We start from the raw sequence: 21,216 nt of genomic DNA, 5'->3' as shown, positions 1-21,216 counted from the left end.
ATGGACAAGCTCTTCTTCTGGGGCATTCTTCTGGCCTCCTCTGCCCACTTCCAGGTGGTGCCTGCGGAGCAAGGTGCTGCGCCCTCGTGCCCACCCCAGTGCCACTGCGAAGAGGATGGCATCATGCTCTCGGTGGATTGCTCCGAGCTGGGGCTTTCAGAGGTCCCTGCCAACCTGAGCCCTCTAACAGCTTACCTGTAAGTACAGCCCTTGCTGCTTCTTTTGCAACGCTTTCTCTGGACCCCTTCATCAGCTGCCGCTTTCCTCCAGCTTGGAAGTTTGTGCCACATTTTCCTGAAATTAAATTTCCTCTGGAAATTAGAAACAAAACAAAACACCAACAAAAAAGGCAGCTATTACTCCAGGACCTGCCAAGCTAAGCCAGCTTCCCCTCCTCCCTGCGCCCCTCTGCAAGCACTGTTTATATTGCGATGTTATGCATGCTTTGCTTCTTGATTACAGTGGATCAGAGGAGCTGATTTGCTGGGTAGATTCTGATTGTCTGAGAACATAATGGAGCATTTATACTGAGCAATTAGTGCAAACTGCTCTGGGATCCTTCTGTCAAACATTTCAATAGCTGTGATAACTCATGGCTTTTGGGGGTTTGGGTTGAGCTGGCCACCAGCAGTGTCCATGTTGCCTCTTTAAAATGAATATTAAAGTCTTATAAGAGGTGTGGGAGCTTTGGTAGGTTGTTGGGGGTTTTTATTTAAAAATTCTAATTATCTGAATGTTTCCCATCCTTTCTGGTATTAATACCCCAAAGGCTTAAACTACCACAGGGACTGATGGGTTCATTTCTAGCCCCAGAGACGGTCTCAGTGGTGCCCTCTGACTAGTGATGACCGAGGATGTCCCCAGGGTGATCAAGGGACTCCGTGGAAGGATCTCAGGGTTTGACCAGGAGAGGAAACACCTCTCTCAGGGAGGCAACTTGGCCCTGGCATGCGCTGGGGAAGATGCTTGGTCTGTTTATTCACAGAAAGTGCTGCAGCCACTGCTTCAGCTGTGTGGCAGATAGGCTGGTAAGGACCTTGGCTTTCCCAGCTAGGGATGCAGCTAAGGTGCTGCCAAGGGAAGCTGTGTGTACCACAATCGTTGAGGACAACCGGTAGACCCCAGGCAGTGCTGGGGGTGTTTGTTTTGTGCTCATCGTGCTGAGAGGGGGCTTGTGTCCAGGGGTGGCATACAGACCGTGTTGCTGGTTTTCCTGGATTGTCCTGAGATGCAGTTACTCAACTCTTAAAGCTAAGCATCCTAATCCATTCAGGAAGGGCTTTGCAAAGCCAGGTTGAAGCTGCCACAGCTGGATAAGAGCTTCTCTGCTCATCCTGCTTGCCTGAGGAGCACCTTGCTTTGTCTTGTGCCAACCATTGATGGCCAGAGCTGTGTTGGGTCAGCTGAAAAAGAAGTATGACAGGAAAGGATGATTTTCACTGGAGAGCATGAAGGATGAGAGAAATGTGTAATGCAAGCTGTATTTCCCTGGGAGAGGGAACCACAGAGCACTTGTCACATGAGGTGTGTCCTGTATAGAGCTATCCCCTCTGCATACACCCCGGGGCTAAGTTTGGAGCCAGCTGCCTATGAGTGAAAAGTCACTACAGCTCTTGAGCATGTCTTGATGGAGGTGGTTAAAAACATGTGGGCTGCAAGCATGGGAGGCTGCAGAGCTTTGCAGCACTGATGCTACTGCGAGGACAAGCGGCAGTCCTGTCAGGCACCCACTCCACCTTTGCAGTCATCACAAGATGGAGCACCCATGGCTCCGACTCTGCAGAGAGCACGCTGCTCGTCATCTCTGCAGAGCTGCCCCTTGGGCTGGGAGCCGCAGAGAGCTCCACTGCGTGAACCAAGGGACATCTCGATGTTAAATGGTTCTCATTGCCACATTTACCCCGACCATGGTGGTCGGAGCAGGAACACAGAGCCCTGGGCTACGGATCCCTTGTGTATGGACCCCAGCAGGCGGGTGCTTAAAGATGCTCTTGGCCTGGTACAGCAGGTGACTCTGCGGCTGCTACTGGCAGAGGTCTGGATTTCGCTGGGACTCGGTCTTCGGGACAGCCCTGCAGTAGCCGCCGCTTTGGGAGCGTGTCCAGTCCTTTGGCCACGGCTCCGCTCTCTCCCCTGGGCTGCTACACCAGCCGGCTTTATTCACACGGTGGCGCCAATGACAGCCGTTTGCCGGAGATGCCACCTCCCCAGCCCATCACCGTGCAGGAAAAGCCAGGCTGGAGGGACCCTCTGGGTGCAAAATCCATGGGGTCGAGCCAGGGAGGTGTTGGAGGGTCCAGAGTTTTCCTCCTTCCCTTAGGGCTGGACCTATTTGGGGAAAACAGCACATTTGCTGCCTATCCATTAAACGCTGCAGGTGAATTAACAAATAAGATGTAACAGAGGTAGGAAGGCAGGATGAACTGGGAATTATTGGAGGAGGACTGGAGACCTGGGTTTTCCCCCTGTTTCTGTCACTACCTTCTTGGGTTACCTTCAGCAAGTCATGTAAGGTTAGTTTCTCAGTTATAAGGTGTGTAGTCAGGGCTGGTTTTTCAAAGCAAATCAGCATGCATTTTGTAGAAAGTATGGATATTCGAGAGACATCTAAGTTCTTCATGTAAATTCAGGCTTTAAATCCACATTCAGATATGTAAAGAAATGCCTAGATTTTTTTGGAGAGGTGCAAGTGCTGAAAAGCAAGCCCTCTAATGGCAATGAGGAGCGTGGAGCAGAAGGGCAGCTGCCCCCAAAACTTTCCAGCTCCTTTGCTCCATGCCCTGTCTTCTAAGCAAATTACTGGTACTCCTTTCTTAAAGAGCAGGACTCCCTCAGGTGCAAAATAAAGGATCCTCATAATAACCTCTGATTAGACACTGCCTCACCACTAATGAGCTCGCATTCATGCCCCGTCCTGACAATGCTGTGCCTCCGCCATACCTGTCTCTCTCCAAGAACCCTGTCCTTGCTCACTCTTGCACCTCCCTGAACTTGAACCTGATCCCACCCATCCAAAACCAAGCTTTTCCAATGGAGGCATCATTGGTGAGCTTGCAGCTGTGGTCAGGGAGAGGGGAAAGAAGCAAGTCACCTCTTCACAGGGGCGCCTCTCCAGTAGGCACTTAGACACACCGGTGTCTCGTCGGCAGCCCTGGAGAGAGCCCAGGCAGCCAGCTCAGCTCAGGGTTGTCCATGTTAGGTGACAGGTCCCTGCTGTCTGCATTGCTCCTGCAGGCAGCCTGAACTCGCTCAGGGCTCATGATGGCTCTAACAGCCCATTTCTCTGGAGCAGCACAGACCATCCTGCCTGGCTCATCTCACGGGGGCTGGCAAAGAGCTTCTTAGTGCATGACGTATTTGGGGGGTGAACTGTGCCTTAGCCTGGCCTTAGAGTCCAGCCATGAAACACTAAAGGTCAGCACACCCTCTCCTATTCAGCTACGTCCAGAAACCCTAGGGCCTGTATCAACCCAAAAAAGTTGAGCTATTCAGAGAGCAGATTTAACCTTTAGCTGATACGCCAGTAAGTCCTGACAGCAGTGTGTCAAATATCACATCTCTGTCTTCCACGACTAGCACTTTATCTAGGAGAGTTGCTTTTGGGGCTGGCAACAGAGATGGGCTGGAGCTGATGGGGGCTTTCTGGAGAGCACAGCAGCAAGCTGAGAGTGCAGGAGACTGGAGCTGCAAAGGGGAAGGTTCCTGTGCAGCAGAAAGGAGACTGCGCAAAGGGGCATGGAGGAGGACGGGAAAATGGGAAGAGCTGCTTGGTACTCAGAATATTAGCTTAGCTTCGATCCCTGGCAGCACTGCAAACCCTGCATGTGACCTGGTTGAGCAACCCCACCTCAGATTCCGCGGGGTATGGAAGTGCCACATCACATGGGCTGGGGGAGTTCAGTCCCCAGCTGTCCCCATGCCCATCACCCACTGCCTGAGCACTGGGAACAGGGCTGTGGTTTGGTGCAGGTGCTCAGCGCATCCCTCTGCCCCAGGATGGCATCCTGACCCCCTCTCTGCCCCCCTGCATCTGGCTACCAGCCCTGGACTCCCCAGGGTCCCAGGTCCCCATGGCACCATGGAGGGGTCAGGCTCTACCCCTGCTCTGTGCCCCATCCCCAGAAGCATTGGTGACCGCTGTGTCCTTGTCCCAGGCCCCATGCATAGGTTGCAGTGAAGCCAGGCAGCCACTGCCCAGCTCACTGCATGTAATGCTGTTGTTGCTCTGTCCTGGAAAGTCAGGAAAGACCTGGGACACAAGACAGGTAATGAGGTTGTCGGGCTGTTGCTGTCACAGCAGGATTTGGGGTAAGAAAGAGCAGCAGAGAGTCTGGCTGCTCCTGGATATCACCAGGCACCTCAGGAGGCTGCCCAGAAAGCAAGCTTCTCATTCCCCATGCTGTTTCCATTGAGGTGAATGGGATCAGGAGCTCTCAGGGCTGTTCTCGCCTTGCAGAGACATTTTGAGCCATTGCCTGGAATTTAGCATCCCACTGGCAGTCTGGGGGCCCGCATCACCCATGCTCTCCTCTGAGCTACCCTCTGGGATCAGGTGCCACATGGACCTGTGATAAGGATCCTCAGGAGGCAGGGATGCTCTGATCTGAAGCCGTGCAGGCACTTGCCTGCTCACACAATGCTGCATCCAGTGCAGGGAAAGAGTGAGTGGAAGATGCCTCTTTCTTGATATTTGCATTTTCTAAGCACCAACAAAACTCTGGGTAGGAGACACAGCAGGGTTTGAAGGCTGACTACAGAGCCACAGCTGAAGCCTGGAGCAAGACAAGCAGCAATGCTGAAGGCAGCTCCCCTCAGCCCAAAACCCTCCCTAACTGTCTGCCCCAGAGTCTGCCCCCCTGCAGCCCCCACCTTGGGAAAGAGTACAGCCCCCACCACAGCCCCCCTAAGATGGGAAGCACCCCAAAAGCTGCCAGAGGAGCCAGGGCACCAGCAGAGGGACAGGACTGGTGGCTGACCCGTAGGAGCCTGGGCAGGCATTGCAGCTGTGGGGAGGGGTGTTGGGCTTGAAGGGGGCTAACAAGGAGATGGCATCTCCTGCAGGGATGACAGGGACTTCTGTGTGCCTTTGGGTATTAGGTGACAGTCACACACCCTGGGGAGACAGAGGGAGCAGCCAAAAATGCAGAAAGCACAAAATCCCAATGCAATGTGTAAATCAAGTCATTCCTGGGGGGCATCCCTGCTCTCCTGACCCAGATAATTTTGCAGAGCAGTGAGTCGCCATCCTGTGGCTGATGCTTGCCCAGTGCCAGGGCGCATCCACAGCCTCTTCCTCATGCCATGGTCACCACAGAGGCCCCAACATTGCACCAGGACCCATCCAAACACACCACAAAGGTGCAGACTCACCCCAAAGAGCTCCCGGACCCTTCCACTTCTCAAGCCATGATAGAGCACAGTATTTCCAAAACCACCCCCAGGTCCTGGTGGCCAGACTGATGCACTAAGGGCTGGCTCTCTGCTTGATCTTCTTCCCTGATGGAAGACTAATGGGAAATGCCACTCCTGCCCCATACAGCCAGAAGTCCACAGTCTCACCCTCGGAAATGGCCAGCATGCCTGGGAGAACGGCAGCCATAGCAGGAGCAGGGGGAAACATTTGTGAGCTTGGGGTCACAGATGTGGGAGATAAGGCTGGTGAGAGGCATTGGAAGAGCTGGGCTCTGACACACACTCTGCAGTGGGTTCATGGGTTTATGTTCACCATTTAACAGCTTTGAGGCACTTTTTTTTTTCACCCCTAAAATATCAGGGATAACGAAAGTTTCCCACCTTCAGGGATTTGGTTTCCTCCAAAGGGGCCCTACAAAGACCATCTGCAGAGCCTGCTGACTCTGTACAGGCACTCCACAAGGACACAGGCGTGTTCTGCATCCTTATTGCATCCTTGCCAGCAGGATTTCAAGGGGGCTTTAAGGTCAGGCCGCCTGGGTTCAACTCCAATTACCCAGCGCCCCAATTACCACCTCAGGGTCTCCTGTGGCTGACGGTGGCTTTTTGCTGGCATGTTGCAATGAAGATCCCATGGGGGAGCATCTCCCAGCATTAATGAACGCCGACACTTTGGGCTACCCAAGTAGGCTGGACCAAACCAAGATCTGTCCGAGTCCCAGGTATCAGGGAGAGCTGCTGGTAATGCGTCCAACACTGACCTGGCTGATGTTTCCCTTCTGGAGAAGGCAAATGAAAGCTAACCAGAAGCAGTGTAATTCCTGCCCCTGTGCTCCCCGGCCTGTAATGAGGAGAAAACCAAACTGAGCAGATTTGGATCAGGCACAGCTTGGCAGTGGCTTGTGAGAGAAACAGAAAAGCAACCTGGAAAAGCCACAGCTACTGAGCATGTGCTTCCAAGTGGACTTTTATATCACCTAGGCATCGTGTAACTCTAATCCTGGCCAACAGCTGAAATTTTCCAGTCCTTTGGCCCACGGCAGTGCTCAGAGCGCTGCTGGTTTAGCAGTCAGAGAGCAGAGGACCTTCATCCCTGCGTTACAGTCATGAGCCTGATGCTGCAGATGTTGCATGGTGGCGGTGTGCCTGGGCTCGAGGCGGGAACACGCCGAATGCCTCAGCGAGCAGACAAAGTAGTGGCGAGGGAGCCAGTGTCCCAGGGGGATTGGCAGCGCTCAGAGCAAAGCCAGAATTGCAGGACCATTAATAGTGAAGTCAGTCCTAGAGCTGCCTGAAGAGCACAATCGGTGGGATGATTTTCCAAGCCATACCTCATTTCATTGAAAAGGAAAAGCTTAATGAAAACGGATTGGTGTTCATGGGACTGTGAATGGGAGAAATGTAGTAACAAGTTGAATCAAGAGAGATTATTTCAATGTTTTCACTTCATGGTGGCTTTTTTTAAAAAAGTTTCCATTTACGTATTTTCACCTGCTGGTGTTATGTTTACCCGTAGGCGATTTAATATTCACATTGCAGGACTCCAAAACTATCAAAGCAAAGCATCTTGATGTTTCTAAAACACAATATATTGGGGGTTTTTTTGTTGTTCTCTATTAAATATTGACATTGTTGGCTCTTTGTTCTGGGTTCAAGGGAAAGGAAATGTTGAAGTCTCTGAAATTCCAATAAGGTGAGACTTTCAGGTTCATGACAGCTCTTCCTATCTCTTCCTGCCTCATCATCTCCCAGCCCCCTCTTCTGTCATAAGCGCTGCTCCCTTTTACCTCTTGATATCATGAGCTAGAAATGCTTCTATCACTGCTAGAAAAGCAGTGTTTTGCTTTACGTGGCTGCTGCTATCCCAACGTGGCTACTGTTGGGATTCACGGGATGCTGTGCTCTCCAGAGAGCGGCTGGTCCATGAACAAGGGTTGCAGCCCCCAAATGCTTCCAGCTATAACAGGCGGTGCTGTGGGTGATGACTACTGTTGGGATTCACGGGATGCTGTGCTCTCCAGAGCATGGTCTCCAGCTCTCCAGGCTGGTCCATGAACAAGGGTTGCAGCCCTCAAATGCTTCCAGCTATGACAAGCGGTGCTGCTGTTTCTAAAACACAATATATTGGGGGTTTTTTTGTTGTTCTCTATTAAATATTGACATTGTTGGCTCTTTGTTCTGGGTTCAAGGGAAAGGAAATGTTGAAGTCTCTGAAATTCCAATAAGGTGAGACTTTCAGGTTCATGACAGCTCTTCCTATCCCTTCCTGCCTCATCATCTCCCAGCCCCCTCTTCTGTCATAAGCGCTGCTCCTTTTACCTCTTGATATCATGAGCTAGAAATGCTTCTATCACTGCTAGAAAAGCAGTGTTTTGCTTTACGTGGCTGCTGCTATCCCAACGTGGCTACTGTTGGGATTCACGGGATGCTGTGCTCTCCAGAGCATGGTCTCCAGCTCTCCAGGCTGGTCCATGAACAAGGGTTGCAGCCCTCAAATGCTTCCAGCTATGACAAGCGGTGCTGCGGGTGATGAGGTGGAGGGCTGTGGCTTTAGTACCACAGGTCATGGCTGAGACCTTCCCAAGATTTCAGTTCAAAAGGAAACAGGCATCCTTTGCAGGGCTGTTTGGAAGTGGCAGCAGGGTGTCTGGGACACTGAATGTGAGCAGATATCCACTTCTTGGTGGGGCACTGACTGAGTAGGGCTGCAGGAGGTGAGACACAGGGTCTGCCCCATCCCAAAGCCAACAACTGGTGCCCAGGTCTCTCTGCAGGAGAGGGAGCAGCCAGACTTTTACTGCACTTGCTTCACAGCTGGCAGCGAGCACTGCGTTCCCTGGCAAGAAGGGAGCAGGTGTACGTACGAGGAGCGCGGTGGGGAAGGCAACACAGCAGAGTGGTTAGAGCAAATGTGCACAGGGATGGGGCTGTGCTCCAGGGAGGATAGCCGCATGTGACTGCCAGCAAGCCTCCTCCCTCCTTCTTCACTCTGCAAACTGCAACCAGGGCAGCTTGGTTGGGACTGGAGGAGACCAGTCCCTCCTGCTCGTGCTTTGAGGGATGCCCCACTCCTGGTCCCATCCATCGGAGTAAGCGAGGCTGGGCGGCAGCAGGCACGCCATGTCCACATGCTCCCTTCCAGCTGGCACTGCCATGCAGGGAGCCTGGGTGGGAGGGAGCTGCTGCTCACCCACCACATCCACCCGACTTCAGACATAGCAGGCTGGTCCTCGCTCACATCTGATCCTGCTTTGCCTCTCCACCATGCCTGAGAGCACCAGCCACAGCAGAGTCCGGCTTTCTGCAATGTCGTGCACTTCCACTGCAAACGCCTTCCTCCATCCTCCCCCTTCTCCTCCCTGCCCGCCCCCCAGGCTAAGTAATATGCCACAGCCTCCCCTCTCTCCCTCCCTTCCTTGAAGAATAAGCTCATAAATCTGCCTAGGGCAATGAAAACACTGAGCTCATGGCCCTTAGATCTGTGCGGGAGGAGCTCTAGCTGGCGATTAAAGGAGTTTAGGGTTTTCTTTGAAAAGCTCTTTGATTCTGGCAGAGGCTCTGGTGCCAAAAGGCAGCAATGGAGCTGCAAATGCCTCTCCCCCTCTGCACCTGCCTGGGTCAGGGAGCAGCAGGAGGGTGGAGGAGGGAAAGGGAAACGCAGCGCTTCCCAGCTCACTGCAGTGGGCGCTGAGGGACCCCCACCACCCCCTCTCAGGGCGGGAGCACCCTCTGCCAACAGCAGGGCAGTGACTGCTGCTGCTTTTGAGCCCAGATATTTCATCCGGGGTGCCAAAATGCCTCCATTGCTGTGGAACAAGCTGCTCCCCCAGGTCCTTCTTTGGAGGAGCTGGGCTGGGTCTCAGCAAGCCAGCCGCCCATGGGACAGACGCTTCCCCTCTTGGCTGCTCTGAGACAGCTCAGAAGGCATCCGACATGGGCCAGGCTTCTTGCGGACCCTGAAATGGGAACAAAAGCCACCTTCATGGACCACAGGGAAATAGCTCTGGGTGGGGAAAGGGACACCAAGGGCAGACCAATGCTGAGCTCCCTGCAGGCAGCACAGGGTCCTGCCTGGGTGCCAGGGAGCCAGGAGAGGCTGTGGGGAGTCAGAGACGAGCTGGGGCCAGGACAGGGATCACCATAGCAGTGCTCTGAAAAGCGGTGGGAAGGGATGGGGGAGGACTGTCAGGATTGGGAGGAGCCTGAGGTCTTGGAGAAGGACTTGAGTTTGGTAGGAGCTGAAGAGAGATCATAAACAGCCTTCATGAAGAAGAGCAGGACCAAGCACAAGCATATAGTGTTGCAGCCAAGTCAAAACAGAGCCAGGCTCCAGCCCAAGCGGAAGCAGGAGATGTGCCAGTGGTGGGGAGCAAGGGGAGGACACAGTGAAGTTCAGGTGGTGCCTCCAGTCTTGCAGGGATGCATCAAGGATCCAGGAAGGGGTAATGCAAAACCTTTCCCAGATCCACCAGCACAGGCTTTGCTGACAGTGATGAAGGAGGGCAGCTCTCCAGTCTCCTCCCCTCCATGGGATGACAGAGGAGTCTCCCGAGGTATCAGCAGCTCTCCGTCTCCATTTACCTTGTTTGCAGTCCTTCCTGTAGCTGTTTAAACCTCTTTGAAGGATTTGGAAATGAAAAGCAGACCCCATGGGAGTGGAGCGAGTCAGACACACCTGTAAGGGTAGGACCTGCTCAAGGGACCTGCTGTCTCTTCTTGTGAGCAGCCACAGGTCCCACTACAAAGAGACCTCAGGGAAACAGGATAGTTTCCAGCACTGAACATCCCCGTGGGGCACCAATTAGTAACGTTCCCCTTCGTTCAAAGGGAGAGTGAAGCCCAAGTACTGCGCGTCATCCTGTCAGGGCTGTGCGTGCCGCGGTGGGAACCACAGGGGTGGAAGGGGAGTGGAAACGTCATCTCTTCTGCCGAGTAAGGGGTGGGAGAGCAGGGGGGAGCACGCGTCGGGGCAGGGAGGGCTGTTGGAAGGATGCCCCACACACATGTTGAAAGGTTTTGTAATGTGACACTGAGCCCTGCAGACCACCAACTCCTGGGACATTGCCCCAAGGCGGTGCCTTGTGCACGGAGCAATGAGTTGAGCCAAGGCCACAGCGGCTGCTGGCAGTGTGACGGTGTGGCCAAGCACCAGGGATCTCAAGGACCTGCAGGATCTGAAGGCACAAGTCACCTTCCTGAGGGGGTTATCTGGTGTAGGTATGACTCTGGGTGTAATTGCATCTTGCAACTTCAAGATAATTCCCAATTCTGGGCATTTCTTAACCTTAGTAAAGCAAATTTTTATCTGTGCATGCATGAAACGATCAGGAAAGGCATTTGCACTTTTAGACAGAAATTCATCTTCTATCTTTCCCAGAGAACAGGAGAAATTCTGGTTGCAGGGAACAATCTCTGCAATTTTGCTTTACCCCTATTTCTGCAGCTGCACACCTGGCAGCATCCCCACCGGCTTCCCAGTACCTGGGAGCTGAGAAAGGCAATAGCTGTGTGAGCATTTCGTTGACTTCCCAGGCAGCACTCTGGGTCAGTCTGACTATGGACATGAAAAGAGTGTTCTGCTGCTGCTCAGTCAAGCATCTCCCAAGTGAAGGATGAGGTGCAGAGTGACGTAGCTGCACTGTAAGGCTTTCTTCTCCCTGTACATAGGAGCATGGGAGTTGTCAGATATTGTCCCAGGCTGTTGTCCCAGATATTGTCCCAAGGCTCTGTCCCAAGACTGGGAGGTCGCCTGCCTGAGCAGCGTGTGCCACAGGTACCAAAGGACAGAGGCATACCTTTAGGGTCAGGTGTGTTGTATTTGCAGAACCAAAGGTATCACAACCAAGACAGGACCTTGATTATAGGTGCAAGTAAGACTTTTATTGCTGCACTAATTTCCTGTGGCAATGAGTTCCACGGATTAATGAGGTGCCTGTTGCACAGAGTGGTTTTACATGTGCTCTGGCAACAGCACGCGGGGCTTTACTGAGTGCAGGGGCAGCCTTGCTATACATGCTGTTTTGACTTCTCTTCAGCTCAGGGCCAAAACAGCAGGTTCTTGTGCTGCAGGATGTGCAGCCATAGTCCTGCACAGGGAAGTGCCTGTCGGTTAAGGTATTGTTGTGCTTTCATGTGGTGTAAGACAGCGCAAGATTTATTAGTGACAAAAGCATGAATGCTGGAAGCCTTGATTTATTGAAGAAGGGGGAGAGGAAACGTGTTGCAGCCCATGCTGGTTAGTCTGGTGTGTCTGAGATGAGCTAGCACATGCTGTGAAAACTGCCCTGCTCCTCCACGAGGTGCTCTGGCTCATCTGGTGATACCACGAGGTAGACGCACTCCTTTTCCAGGGGACGACTTTCCACTGACCATCTTGCACATGCTTTGAGGAAAGGGCTTCTCCTAGATGGAGGGACACAAACACTCAGACTTTTGGGAACAGACAGGTGCCCCATGAGCTTTGGCTCCCTTGTATGGTGGAGGTGGGAGATACAGAGGACAGCATGAGAAACCTGGACTGTTTTCTAGCTCTGTCCCAGCCTTATGGTTTACCCCAAACAAGTCCTCTCCTTTTCCTGTGCCTCAGTCTCCCTATCTTTAAAGCACTACTAATAAACCCTTCTCTAATGTGCTTTGAGATCAACTGATTAAACCAGTGCTGTAGAAGAGTTGGAGACTCTCAGCACTTCTCAGGCACGTCTGGACCTCTCGAGCTAAAATACCTTTTAAAAGTTTATTAAAAAATTCTTGAGCTTTACATTTGTTCAGCCACAACATGAAGAAAAGCAATACTAGACTCTCAGATTTGCAGCCTGCCTTTCATGTCCACTGACCTCATCACTCCTTGCTTACGGATGCAGCCACAAGTCAGTGCAGCTACTGCAATACTCCTCTCGAGCCGCATCCAGCAGCTGTTTAAAAGCTCGTGGGCAGCACTGGCGAACTCCATAGAGGAAGTGAACCCAGCTGGTAAACTGCCGCTTGGCCAGAGCTTCTGTAAACCCCAATTCTTTAATCTAATCTGTTTTCTGTAGGAAGCTACGTTGCTTTTAGCATACTTCTTCGTGAACATATGGGGGATAAATAACAGCTATTCCAGCTCTTTGGCTAAACCAAAAAATGAGGGGAAAGATTGGCTTGGGTTAAACAAACAGATTTTTTTTTCAGGTTTCCCATGCAATTAAAACTAAACCAAACCAAACCAAACCATGTTTGCTCTGGGTATCCCTGAAATATTTTGCTTTGACCCAAAAAAGAATACTTTGTTTCATTTTTGAGTTACTTGAAAATCTTTAAACCCTTTTAAAAGAAGATCTTGCAATGAAATGTTCCACCATCTCTCCCCCTTCTTTTTTCAGTGGAGCATAATTTTTCTGTGAATTTACTTTTGACCAAAATGCTGTGTGACCTGGAAAGCCACCCAGCTGAGCTTGTGCCGTCACTTGTTTTTCCTTTCAACACTGTTTCTGTCTTTTCACCTCCCACTGTACAGACACACAGGTCTCATGGGAGCATCATCCTCATCCCAGGGCTGCGCTGACTTTCCAGGGAGACTAGAGAGTGGCCAGGAGAAGGAAGGAAAAAATCCACGAAGGCTCCTTTCGGCTTCAGAGGGCTCCTCTGGCTCTTCTGACTATCTCTGGCTACTGCCAAGGCACCTTCGAAACACCTTTGAAACGTCTCCAGCACGTTGGGCACCGTGACTGGGCTGGAGGGAAAATCCACATTCCCTTTGAAGTCTGGATACTTGAGCAGTCTTAGAATTATAGGGCTGTAATATACAGGAATGTGTGGGGCTGTAATTGTGACTTAGATCCTTGGATGAAAGGTGCTATGTACATACAAAAGCTATTATTATTATTGCTATTATTATTACTATTATTATTACTATTATTATTATTATAGGGCTGCAATATGTGGATTGGAGATGAAAGTAGCACCAAAAGATCCTGAAATACGAGCTGTGTCTTAAGGAAATTTCAGCTTGGAATTAGGTTTTGTCTACATGGGGGAAGCAGAGCCGGCTGGCTCCCCTGCACTGACAGCTCTGGGGCTTTTATGGAAGAAGTCCTATATGCAGGCATGATTGCCAAACCCAAGTTTCTCTGACACTCAGAAGGGTGTCTCCAGGAGGAGCTATTCCAGAGTAGTTTTTGCAGAAAAAAATGACATCAGACATTTTCACCGTTCTTTCTGAGACGCTCTGATTGCTGCCAGGCAGACTGTAGCCGTCACAAAATAAATCCCTGGCGCTTGAGCCGTCCGGTATGAGAACTACAGGAACTGGTGACTCTTAGCAGGGCTTAAAGGCTGGGGTGGAAACTGGAGCAAACTCCCAGTGTCGCTGAGCAGCAGAGAGAGAGCTCGTGTGCACGTTGATCCTCCTGCGCTCCAGCAGAGATGGGGCCAGATCCAGCATCCTGAGCTCATCGTCCTCTTTCCAGCTATCAATCACATCTCTCCCTGAGCAGCCTGGGAGCAGAGCACGAAGGAAGACAGGATCAGCTTTGATCCTTTATAGGGTCTGTGGCTCTGCACAGCCTTTGCCATCAGCCTCAAGTTGTTTCTCCTGCCTTGTTCTGCACTCACATCTCATTAACAAGGGGGGACTTAAGTGAAGCCAGGCGCTGAAGTAGGGCTCCCCACGACAGCACCCGTGGTGATTTTCTCCTGTGTCACAGGCTCTGCAAAGCATCAGGTTTCACCCTAGCATGCAGCTCCAGCTGCCTCTCCTGGGGAAGGTGGGGGGAGGATTTAATCTGCTCTGATTTCCATCAGCTTTGAAAGCCCAAGCAAAATCAGCTTGAGTTTTTCCACAGACTTCAAAGATTTTGAGGAAAGGCCTTGGCTCTCCTGCTTCAGGGGCTATCACCTATGGGAGTGCAGAGGCAGGTCTGCATTCAGCTGGTCTTGCTGAAGAGCTGAACCAGAGGCACGGGAGGCAGGTGGAAGTGGGAAGGACTGTTTTGCTAGAACTGGACCCCTCCCTGAAGGAGGCTTTTTCCTTTCCTTGGGTAGCAATGCTGGCTCCGGCTGGCACAGGCTAGACCTGATGTGGCACTGGGATCTAGCTGACAAGGTCCAGTGGGAACCAAACCTACCCTGTCAGACCTGGTCCCTGGAGCAGGCCAGGGAGCAGATTGAACTGACTGCACTGATGCACCCAGAGACCCCTTTCAAGCATCCAGACCTCCATTCTCCTGCAGTGTTGAGTGAACCAGTAGGCAGCTTCATGCTTTAGCCTGGAAGAGCTTTCATTTCAACTGTGGCTATGAGATGGGATGGTGAATAATTCTGCCTGCAAGGCTTTTTCACAGTCTCCTTAAGCCTCTCTCTTGCTGTTTCTGTGGCAGCACTTCAGTGCCCAGCATGATGTGCAGCAGGGCAGCTTCTCCCGGACAGACTTTTTCCATAAGGGTGTGGAACAACTGCCAGAAATGAATGTGCAGGAAATAGCCGCATGCCGGTAGCCCTCTGCGGTGCCACCAGCTACAGCACTTTTGCAAAGGAGCTTCCTTCTCACCTGATGCTGTTTCTGGCAGGTACAAAAAGGGGGAATTGAAAATCCCTGCAAGGAAGGGTTCATAAAACCTTAGTGTTATAACTACGCCTGGTGGTCTTGGAAGGAGCAGAGGTGTGGAACAACTGCCAGAGATGAATGTGCAGGAAATAGCTGCATGCCGGTAGCCCTCTGCGGTGCCACCAGCTACAGCACTTTTGCAAAGGAGCTTCCTTCTCACCTGATGCTGTTTCTGGCAGGTACAAAAAGGGGGAATTGAAAATCCCTGCAAGCTTGGAAGGAGCAGAGGAGGATCTGGAGTGCCAGCCAGAGCCACTTTGACTCCAGGGTCAGCTTAAGAGCCTGAGAAAAAAGCATCAAGAGATGTCCAGAAGCTTATGCTAGATGCTACATTCACATCAAACCAGACCTCACCTGTAGAGCAGACACTGCTTGGAGAGCAGAGCCTTGACACTGGGAATTGGGCACAGCCATGTAGCTGAGCACTGTCAAGCAAAACTCTTCACTAAGTAAGGACAGGCAGATTTTCCACAGCCCTGAACTACCAGAGGTGCCTCTGGAGCAAGGCATCATCCCAGGCATCTGAATATCCAGACATAAAAACATTTCCCCTGATAAGATGTGTGCCAAAAATCTTTGAAAGGGCTGTAAACCACAGACGTGTGTCTAGTGAGTGGCCTGAGCCAGTTGCTGTGCCCCAGTCTGGTGAACAGGAGGAGCCCTGGGGACCGCTCTGTGCATCCCTTGGCAGGTCTCTGCTCAGCTGTGAATGCCAGGCTCTGGGACCCAGGTTTCTCCGTGTTGTAGGATGTTGTGCTCCTTCTTCATCCACTCCTCTTCCTGTCAGTTTGTCCCATGGCCAAAGCTTTCTGACCAAGACATCCCACGCATGCTGCCTTCCTGGGAACTTTCGTATTCTTCTGGTCAAATATTGCCCCTGCCTTGTTACTCCACGTGCCTTGTGAAAGCAGGCGTGCAGAAGCAGGAGCAGGGCATCTACCTGAACCACAGGGGCCACAGAGCAAGGGCTGGCTCACATCGGGGGGTGATGAGTCAGGTCCATCCACAGCAGTTTGTCCATTGCTAAACTCCCACAAGCGAGGTCTGGCTCCTCGGCAGGAGGGTTCAGCTCCCTAGCCCTGCCCCGCTCTTTCCCAATTGCACTGATAAGCGGAGCTTTTCTCCCAGCAGAGTGGGAGCGATGGTGACTCACCACCACTTCAGTGTGAACCATGCAGCCAGGCACTCCAGTAGCAATGTGTGCTGGAGACAGGAAGACTCTCGTTACGCACTTGACAGCAGAAGAAAGGCTTTTCTTGGTGCGTAGGGACCACCCACTGGAGAATGAGACAAGGCAAGAGCCGTCACGCTCTAATGTCTTGTGGCTTCCTGGTGACACCATAGAGTCTGCTGCAGTTCGTGGAAACCCACTAGTTACTCAGGGTAGCAGACATCACTCTGAGATGAGCCAACTCTTGGCATCTCTGAAACGCAGCCTGTCCCACCAGAGGAGCTCCCAAACCCCTGCCAGGCCATTGCTGAGCTTGGCTGGAGAGCACCTCAGCCCAAATCCCTCCAGGGATCTCAGTGCCCTTAGAAGGCAGCGAGCATGGTGAGGAATGCAGCTGGTATTCATCTCTTACCTTGGGCTGTGAGCTTCAGCCAAGAAGCCAAGCTGCTACAAACAGCATGCAGAAGCTCTCCTCCTCTGCTGTCGTAAATGCTCGGAGACTCATCCATAAATTACCACTGTCTTGAGAGGCAGGGCTTGGATGCTTACTAGCCACAGAGACCCAGGCTTTTCTGGTTTATGGTAGGGAGGATGCTGGCAGGATCAGTAGTTCCCCAGGAAAGGGTTCAGAAATGAACAGATTTTTATCACTCGCTCCAGTGCTGGTACCACAAGGGAAGTCTGCCTGCATGGGCTACGTCAGTAGAAGAAAAGACCAACAGGATCCTGTCTGCCATGTGTCTCCATAACCAAGATGGATCCCTTGGGTTTGATCCTCAGTTTCTGCTGGCTGAGATTTCACGGCTGCTGTCTTTGAAATTTCTTCATGAAAAGGCCAGAAGTCCAAAAGGCATTTTTCAAAAGCTTTCAGCCATAATGTTTCATTTTGGGAAGTCTTTGGTCTGAACACAGATAATTTTCAGCCAAAAATGGCTGAAAACCACCAGCAATTTTCAATTCCGATAAAAATGCTATTCTCCATTTGACAGTGTCAACAACTGTTGTTTTTTGCTCCTTGCTCATTACAGTTTCCTGCAAGAGGAAACAAATGTCTCCAGGCAGCGATCCCCTGGGATCCCAACAGTTTATCCATCTCTCTCACCCAACACAGTTCCTTCTCCAAGGACCATTTCTGTTACCTCCAAAGAGATGCAGAATGCTGCCTCTGGCCCAGGGGTCTGGGTTGTGTGTGGATGGGAACATTATTTATTGAGCTCGCTGGCTGGTGGCTTGCCCCACAGTAAGATTCAGCTCAAAGAGGAAGGATAAACCACAACTCAGAATGGTGCTGGCTAATAAAGCCATGGCTGGGAGAGGGTAGCAAATTAGGTGGGAAACACAAGTGTTTCGGGGCAGTAATAGAGCCCACATCTATCTGTGAGACTGTAGGAGCAGGAAATATTGCCTGATGAAGCAGATGGGGAGCAGAGTCTCTCCCTCTGACTATGTCCTGGGCTCTTTCTTTGCAGGCAGCCCAGGATTAGGGACTTAACAGCAGGCTGATAAGGTTGTCCCAAAAGGAAGGCAGACCAGATTGGTTGAGTGGCTCCTCAAGGGTCATTGTACTACAGTCCAAGAAAAAGAAGAGAAGGTATGGTCTGGGACTTCTCAGAAGAGGCAATCAGAAAACAGTATAACGTGGTTCTCACTCTGGCTGCAGTGTTACCATCCAGAGAAAAGTGCAAGAGACTGGATGAGTTGCAATAAATGTGAGGACTGCCTGTGCATTGCCCCAGAGAGCTTCCCTGCATGACAGCTTACGGGGGTTGATCCTGACCAGCAGCTCAGTACCCACTCACCGCTTGCTCACTCCCCCCAGTGGCTGGGGAAGACGGGGGTTGATCCTGACCAGCAGCTCAGTACCCACTCACCGCTTGCTCACTCCCCCCAGTGGCATGGGGAAGAGAATCAGAAGGGCAAAAGTGAGAAACCTCATGGATCAAGATAAAGACAGTTTAATAGGTAAAGCAAAGCTGGGCGTGCAAGCAAAGCAAAACAAGGAAATCACTCACTGCTTCCCATCGGCTGGCAGGTGCTGAGCCACTTCCAGGAAAGCAGAGCTTCATCACGCGTAATGGTTACTTGGGAAGACAAATGTCATAACCACGAATGTCCCCCCTTCCTCCTTCTTTCCCCGTAGCTTTTATTGCTGAGCGTGATGTCCTATGGTATGGGATATCCTTTTGATCAGTTCAGATCAGCTGTCCTGGCTGTGTTCCCTCCCAACTTCTTGCATGCCCCCAGCCTCCTCCTAGCGGGGGCAGAGTAGGAAAAAGATGTTGTGCAAGCACTCTTCAGCAATAGCCAGAACACTGGTGTGTTATCAACATAGTCACAGATCCAAAACACAGCACCCTACGGGCTGTTATGAAGAAAATTAACTCCAGCCCAGCCAGAACCAGTTCACACCTCCACCGATTTGCCAGACTCCAGCATCCACCCGCTTGTAGTTCTCTCTAGCAGGTTTTTGCAGACTGGTGTGGAGGTCAAGGTTCTATTCCCAGATTCTGTTATCACTGCATGAATTCATGGCCACAGCCAGACTAAAATCATCCCCTATTTAATCCCATTGTTGGTCTTGATCTTCTAGATCATGGTGTAGATCATTGTTGCTGTTGTGGGCAGGATTCTGCTAAATCTTGATAAATCAATCCAATTCTGATAAATCAATCCAATTTATTCACTTTATATCCAGTTATATCTGTAATGTTTTTCATCAGTTATGTGACCTCCTCCCTGACCATGTTACTCACAACTTTTTGGAGGCAGGAAGGCAATATTTATACCCTGTAGCTCCAGTCCCACAGTCTTTCCCACAGTCCCACACAACTGGTTACAGCACAAGCCTTCTAGGGCAGGGCCCATCCACACCATGACTTTTCTAAAGGTCCAGATAATAATTAATGGCTAGTTACCACATTCTTCTGCCTGGCAGATGTGAGGGAATGTCTGGGAAGTTTTGTGTCTGAGGTCAGACTTGGTGACATTAGAAGGTTTCAAAGGTGCCTTGGGCTGTCATAGCTGCTCCTGTTCTCTGCTAGAGTTTGAACTTTCACCAGACCCACCAGGTTCATGATTAGACCTAGAAGGGCTTTTTGTTATCCTGTGACTTGGAGTTACCTTGGCAGGGGGGTGATCTGTCCTAGCTGCAGGACTGTAATTCCTCTTAGCACATGAGGGAGTCCTACAGCTGTACTGGAGGAGCTTTGCTACCCTGTTACCCATTATTTCTCTCACAATCCTGCTTGTTTCAAAGTTGACCATTCTTTATTGGCTAGCCCAGGTCTTGGATAAGCCACAGACCTCCAGGGCTGGGACCACTGGTCTCCATAGCCTGAAGCGGAGCTCCAGGTTGCTTTGTTGTGAGATTAAGACCTTCAGGAGAGAGAGCACTAGCAGATATGTTGCTATACACCCAAGCCATGCATCACCAAGCAGACCTAAAAGGAGACCTGTCTTTGCCCTGTAGTAGTAGTGACATTCCTATGTTAGTTACTGGAGGTGCCCCAAAGCTCAAGCAGATGCAAACTGCACATTTTCAGAGCGGCTGAGGTCAGCCTTGTTATAGCTGGGCCTGATGCAGGATTAGACCATGACAGCCATACTTGGCAGGTCACCTTGAGAGCCACAAGCTATCTGTCAGAAGCCCTTCCCCAGAGGACAATCAGAGCTTGGCAAAGGTCCTGCACTGTAAAGCTGTTAGAGATGTCAGGCACATTCACTGCCCACTCAGGGAACGGAGACCAGGGAAGCCAACTGCTCAGCATCCTCCTCAAATGCAGATCCCAGGCTGTTGGGAAAGGAGCCCTCATGAAGGTCAGGGCTGAGTGATGGCCACAGGAGTCTTCACCCAGTGAGGCAACTGTGGCCAATCTAGCAGGAGCTCATGGGGAGGGAAGGTACAGGGAACAGCAGAGTGCCCTCCCTCCTCATCTCAGCCAGCTGGGTGGTACCTGCAGTGATGGAGGTGCTGTGTGTCTGACATTTAACCTTCCCTTGGCCAGGTGCTACCTGGGACTTCCCCACTTTGCATACAGCAGGTGTGAACAGAGCTCTGTTTGCCCTGTGGACTTTGGAGTGGTAGGGCTGGAGAAGGTGTAGCCCTCATCAACCTGGAGCCTGCCATGGTCCCTGCACCTCCCCTTCGCTGGCCTTCTCCATGCCAGGGAAGGTGTTTCACTGTGCACATTGAATTCCTTAAACGGTGCCCACCACACGTTCCCTGAGAAAGGGCTGTTCCCCGCAGATGGATCCTGGCAGCACTGGGCTCTCAGATATTGTCATCTTGGGATATTGCCGGCTCTTAGTTGTTGCTCATGCTGGTGCAACTTGTCTGGACAGGACAGATGATACTTCGGTGCATGAGCAGAGGGAGTGTCACTGAGTCACCCGCAGGGCATCTGATTTCCAGACGTGGCCCACGCACTTCACTGCCTTTCTCCCATGAGACTGGGCCACAGGTGCTGGGGTCATCCCTTCGTCGATCCGTATCAAAAATGGGAGGGAGCAGGGCTGGCACTCAGGGCTTTCCACTGGAGCAGCATCCACTGCCAGCAGGCAAAGGTTCCCACATCCTGCAGCTGCCAGGGAGCTAGGAGAAGAAGTGGATGGTGGGGGGTCCTCTCTCCTTCATGTGGAGCAACATCTGGGTCAGTTCCCTACCTGGAGCTGCAGGGAGGAGAGAGTGAACAGCAGGAGCAGCCTGATCCTGCAGTAGAGAGGGTCCTTGGCAGCTCTCTCCAGCTCAGAGCCCCTGCAGGTCCCCTCTTGCTGGCTGTACTTGGTGGCAGTGTCCCTCAGGCACTGGGCAGATGATGGCCAGGACTCTGGAGACCCAGACCAGATGCATGTGGCATTATGCATATGAGGACACAGCATATGAGCACACACCTCCACAGCCCCAGCAAGGAGGTCCCAGTCCCTTCTCTGGGTCAGGGTATGGATTAGGCACAGGCTACTTCACACCGGGGTCCTGCCTCCCACCCCTGTTCTGCCCCCCTTGCCATCCCACACAGCTTGCCCCCTAGCAGGACCAGGGAAGGGGCTGGGGGGG

General features: G+C 51.8%; 1 protein-coding gene across 1 annotated transcript in view; it reads left to right on the top strand.

The window, feature by feature from the left end:
- The window catches only part of LGR6 (leucine rich repeat containing G protein-coupled receptor 6), a 166,375-nt gene continuing 145,159 nt past the window's right edge, over nt 1–21,216 (top strand). The window contains exon 1 of the mRNA XM_009281913.1: nt 1–197. Coding sequence (XP_009280188.1) covers nt 1–197 — 197 coding nt within the window. The remainder of the gene's footprint in view (nt 198–21,216) is intronic.

The sequence above is a fragment of the Aptenodytes forsteri genome, unplaced genomic scaffold, assembly GCF_000699145.1.
Source record: "Aptenodytes forsteri isolate BGI_AS27 unplaced genomic scaffold, ASM69914v1 Scaffold213, whole genome shotgun sequence".
In the NCBI taxonomy this organism is placed as follows: Eukaryota; Metazoa; Chordata; class Aves; order Sphenisciformes; family Spheniscidae; genus Aptenodytes; species Aptenodytes forsteri.
Note: the sequence above shows the minus strand (reverse complement) of the source record. Positions and strands in the feature narration are given on the sequence as shown.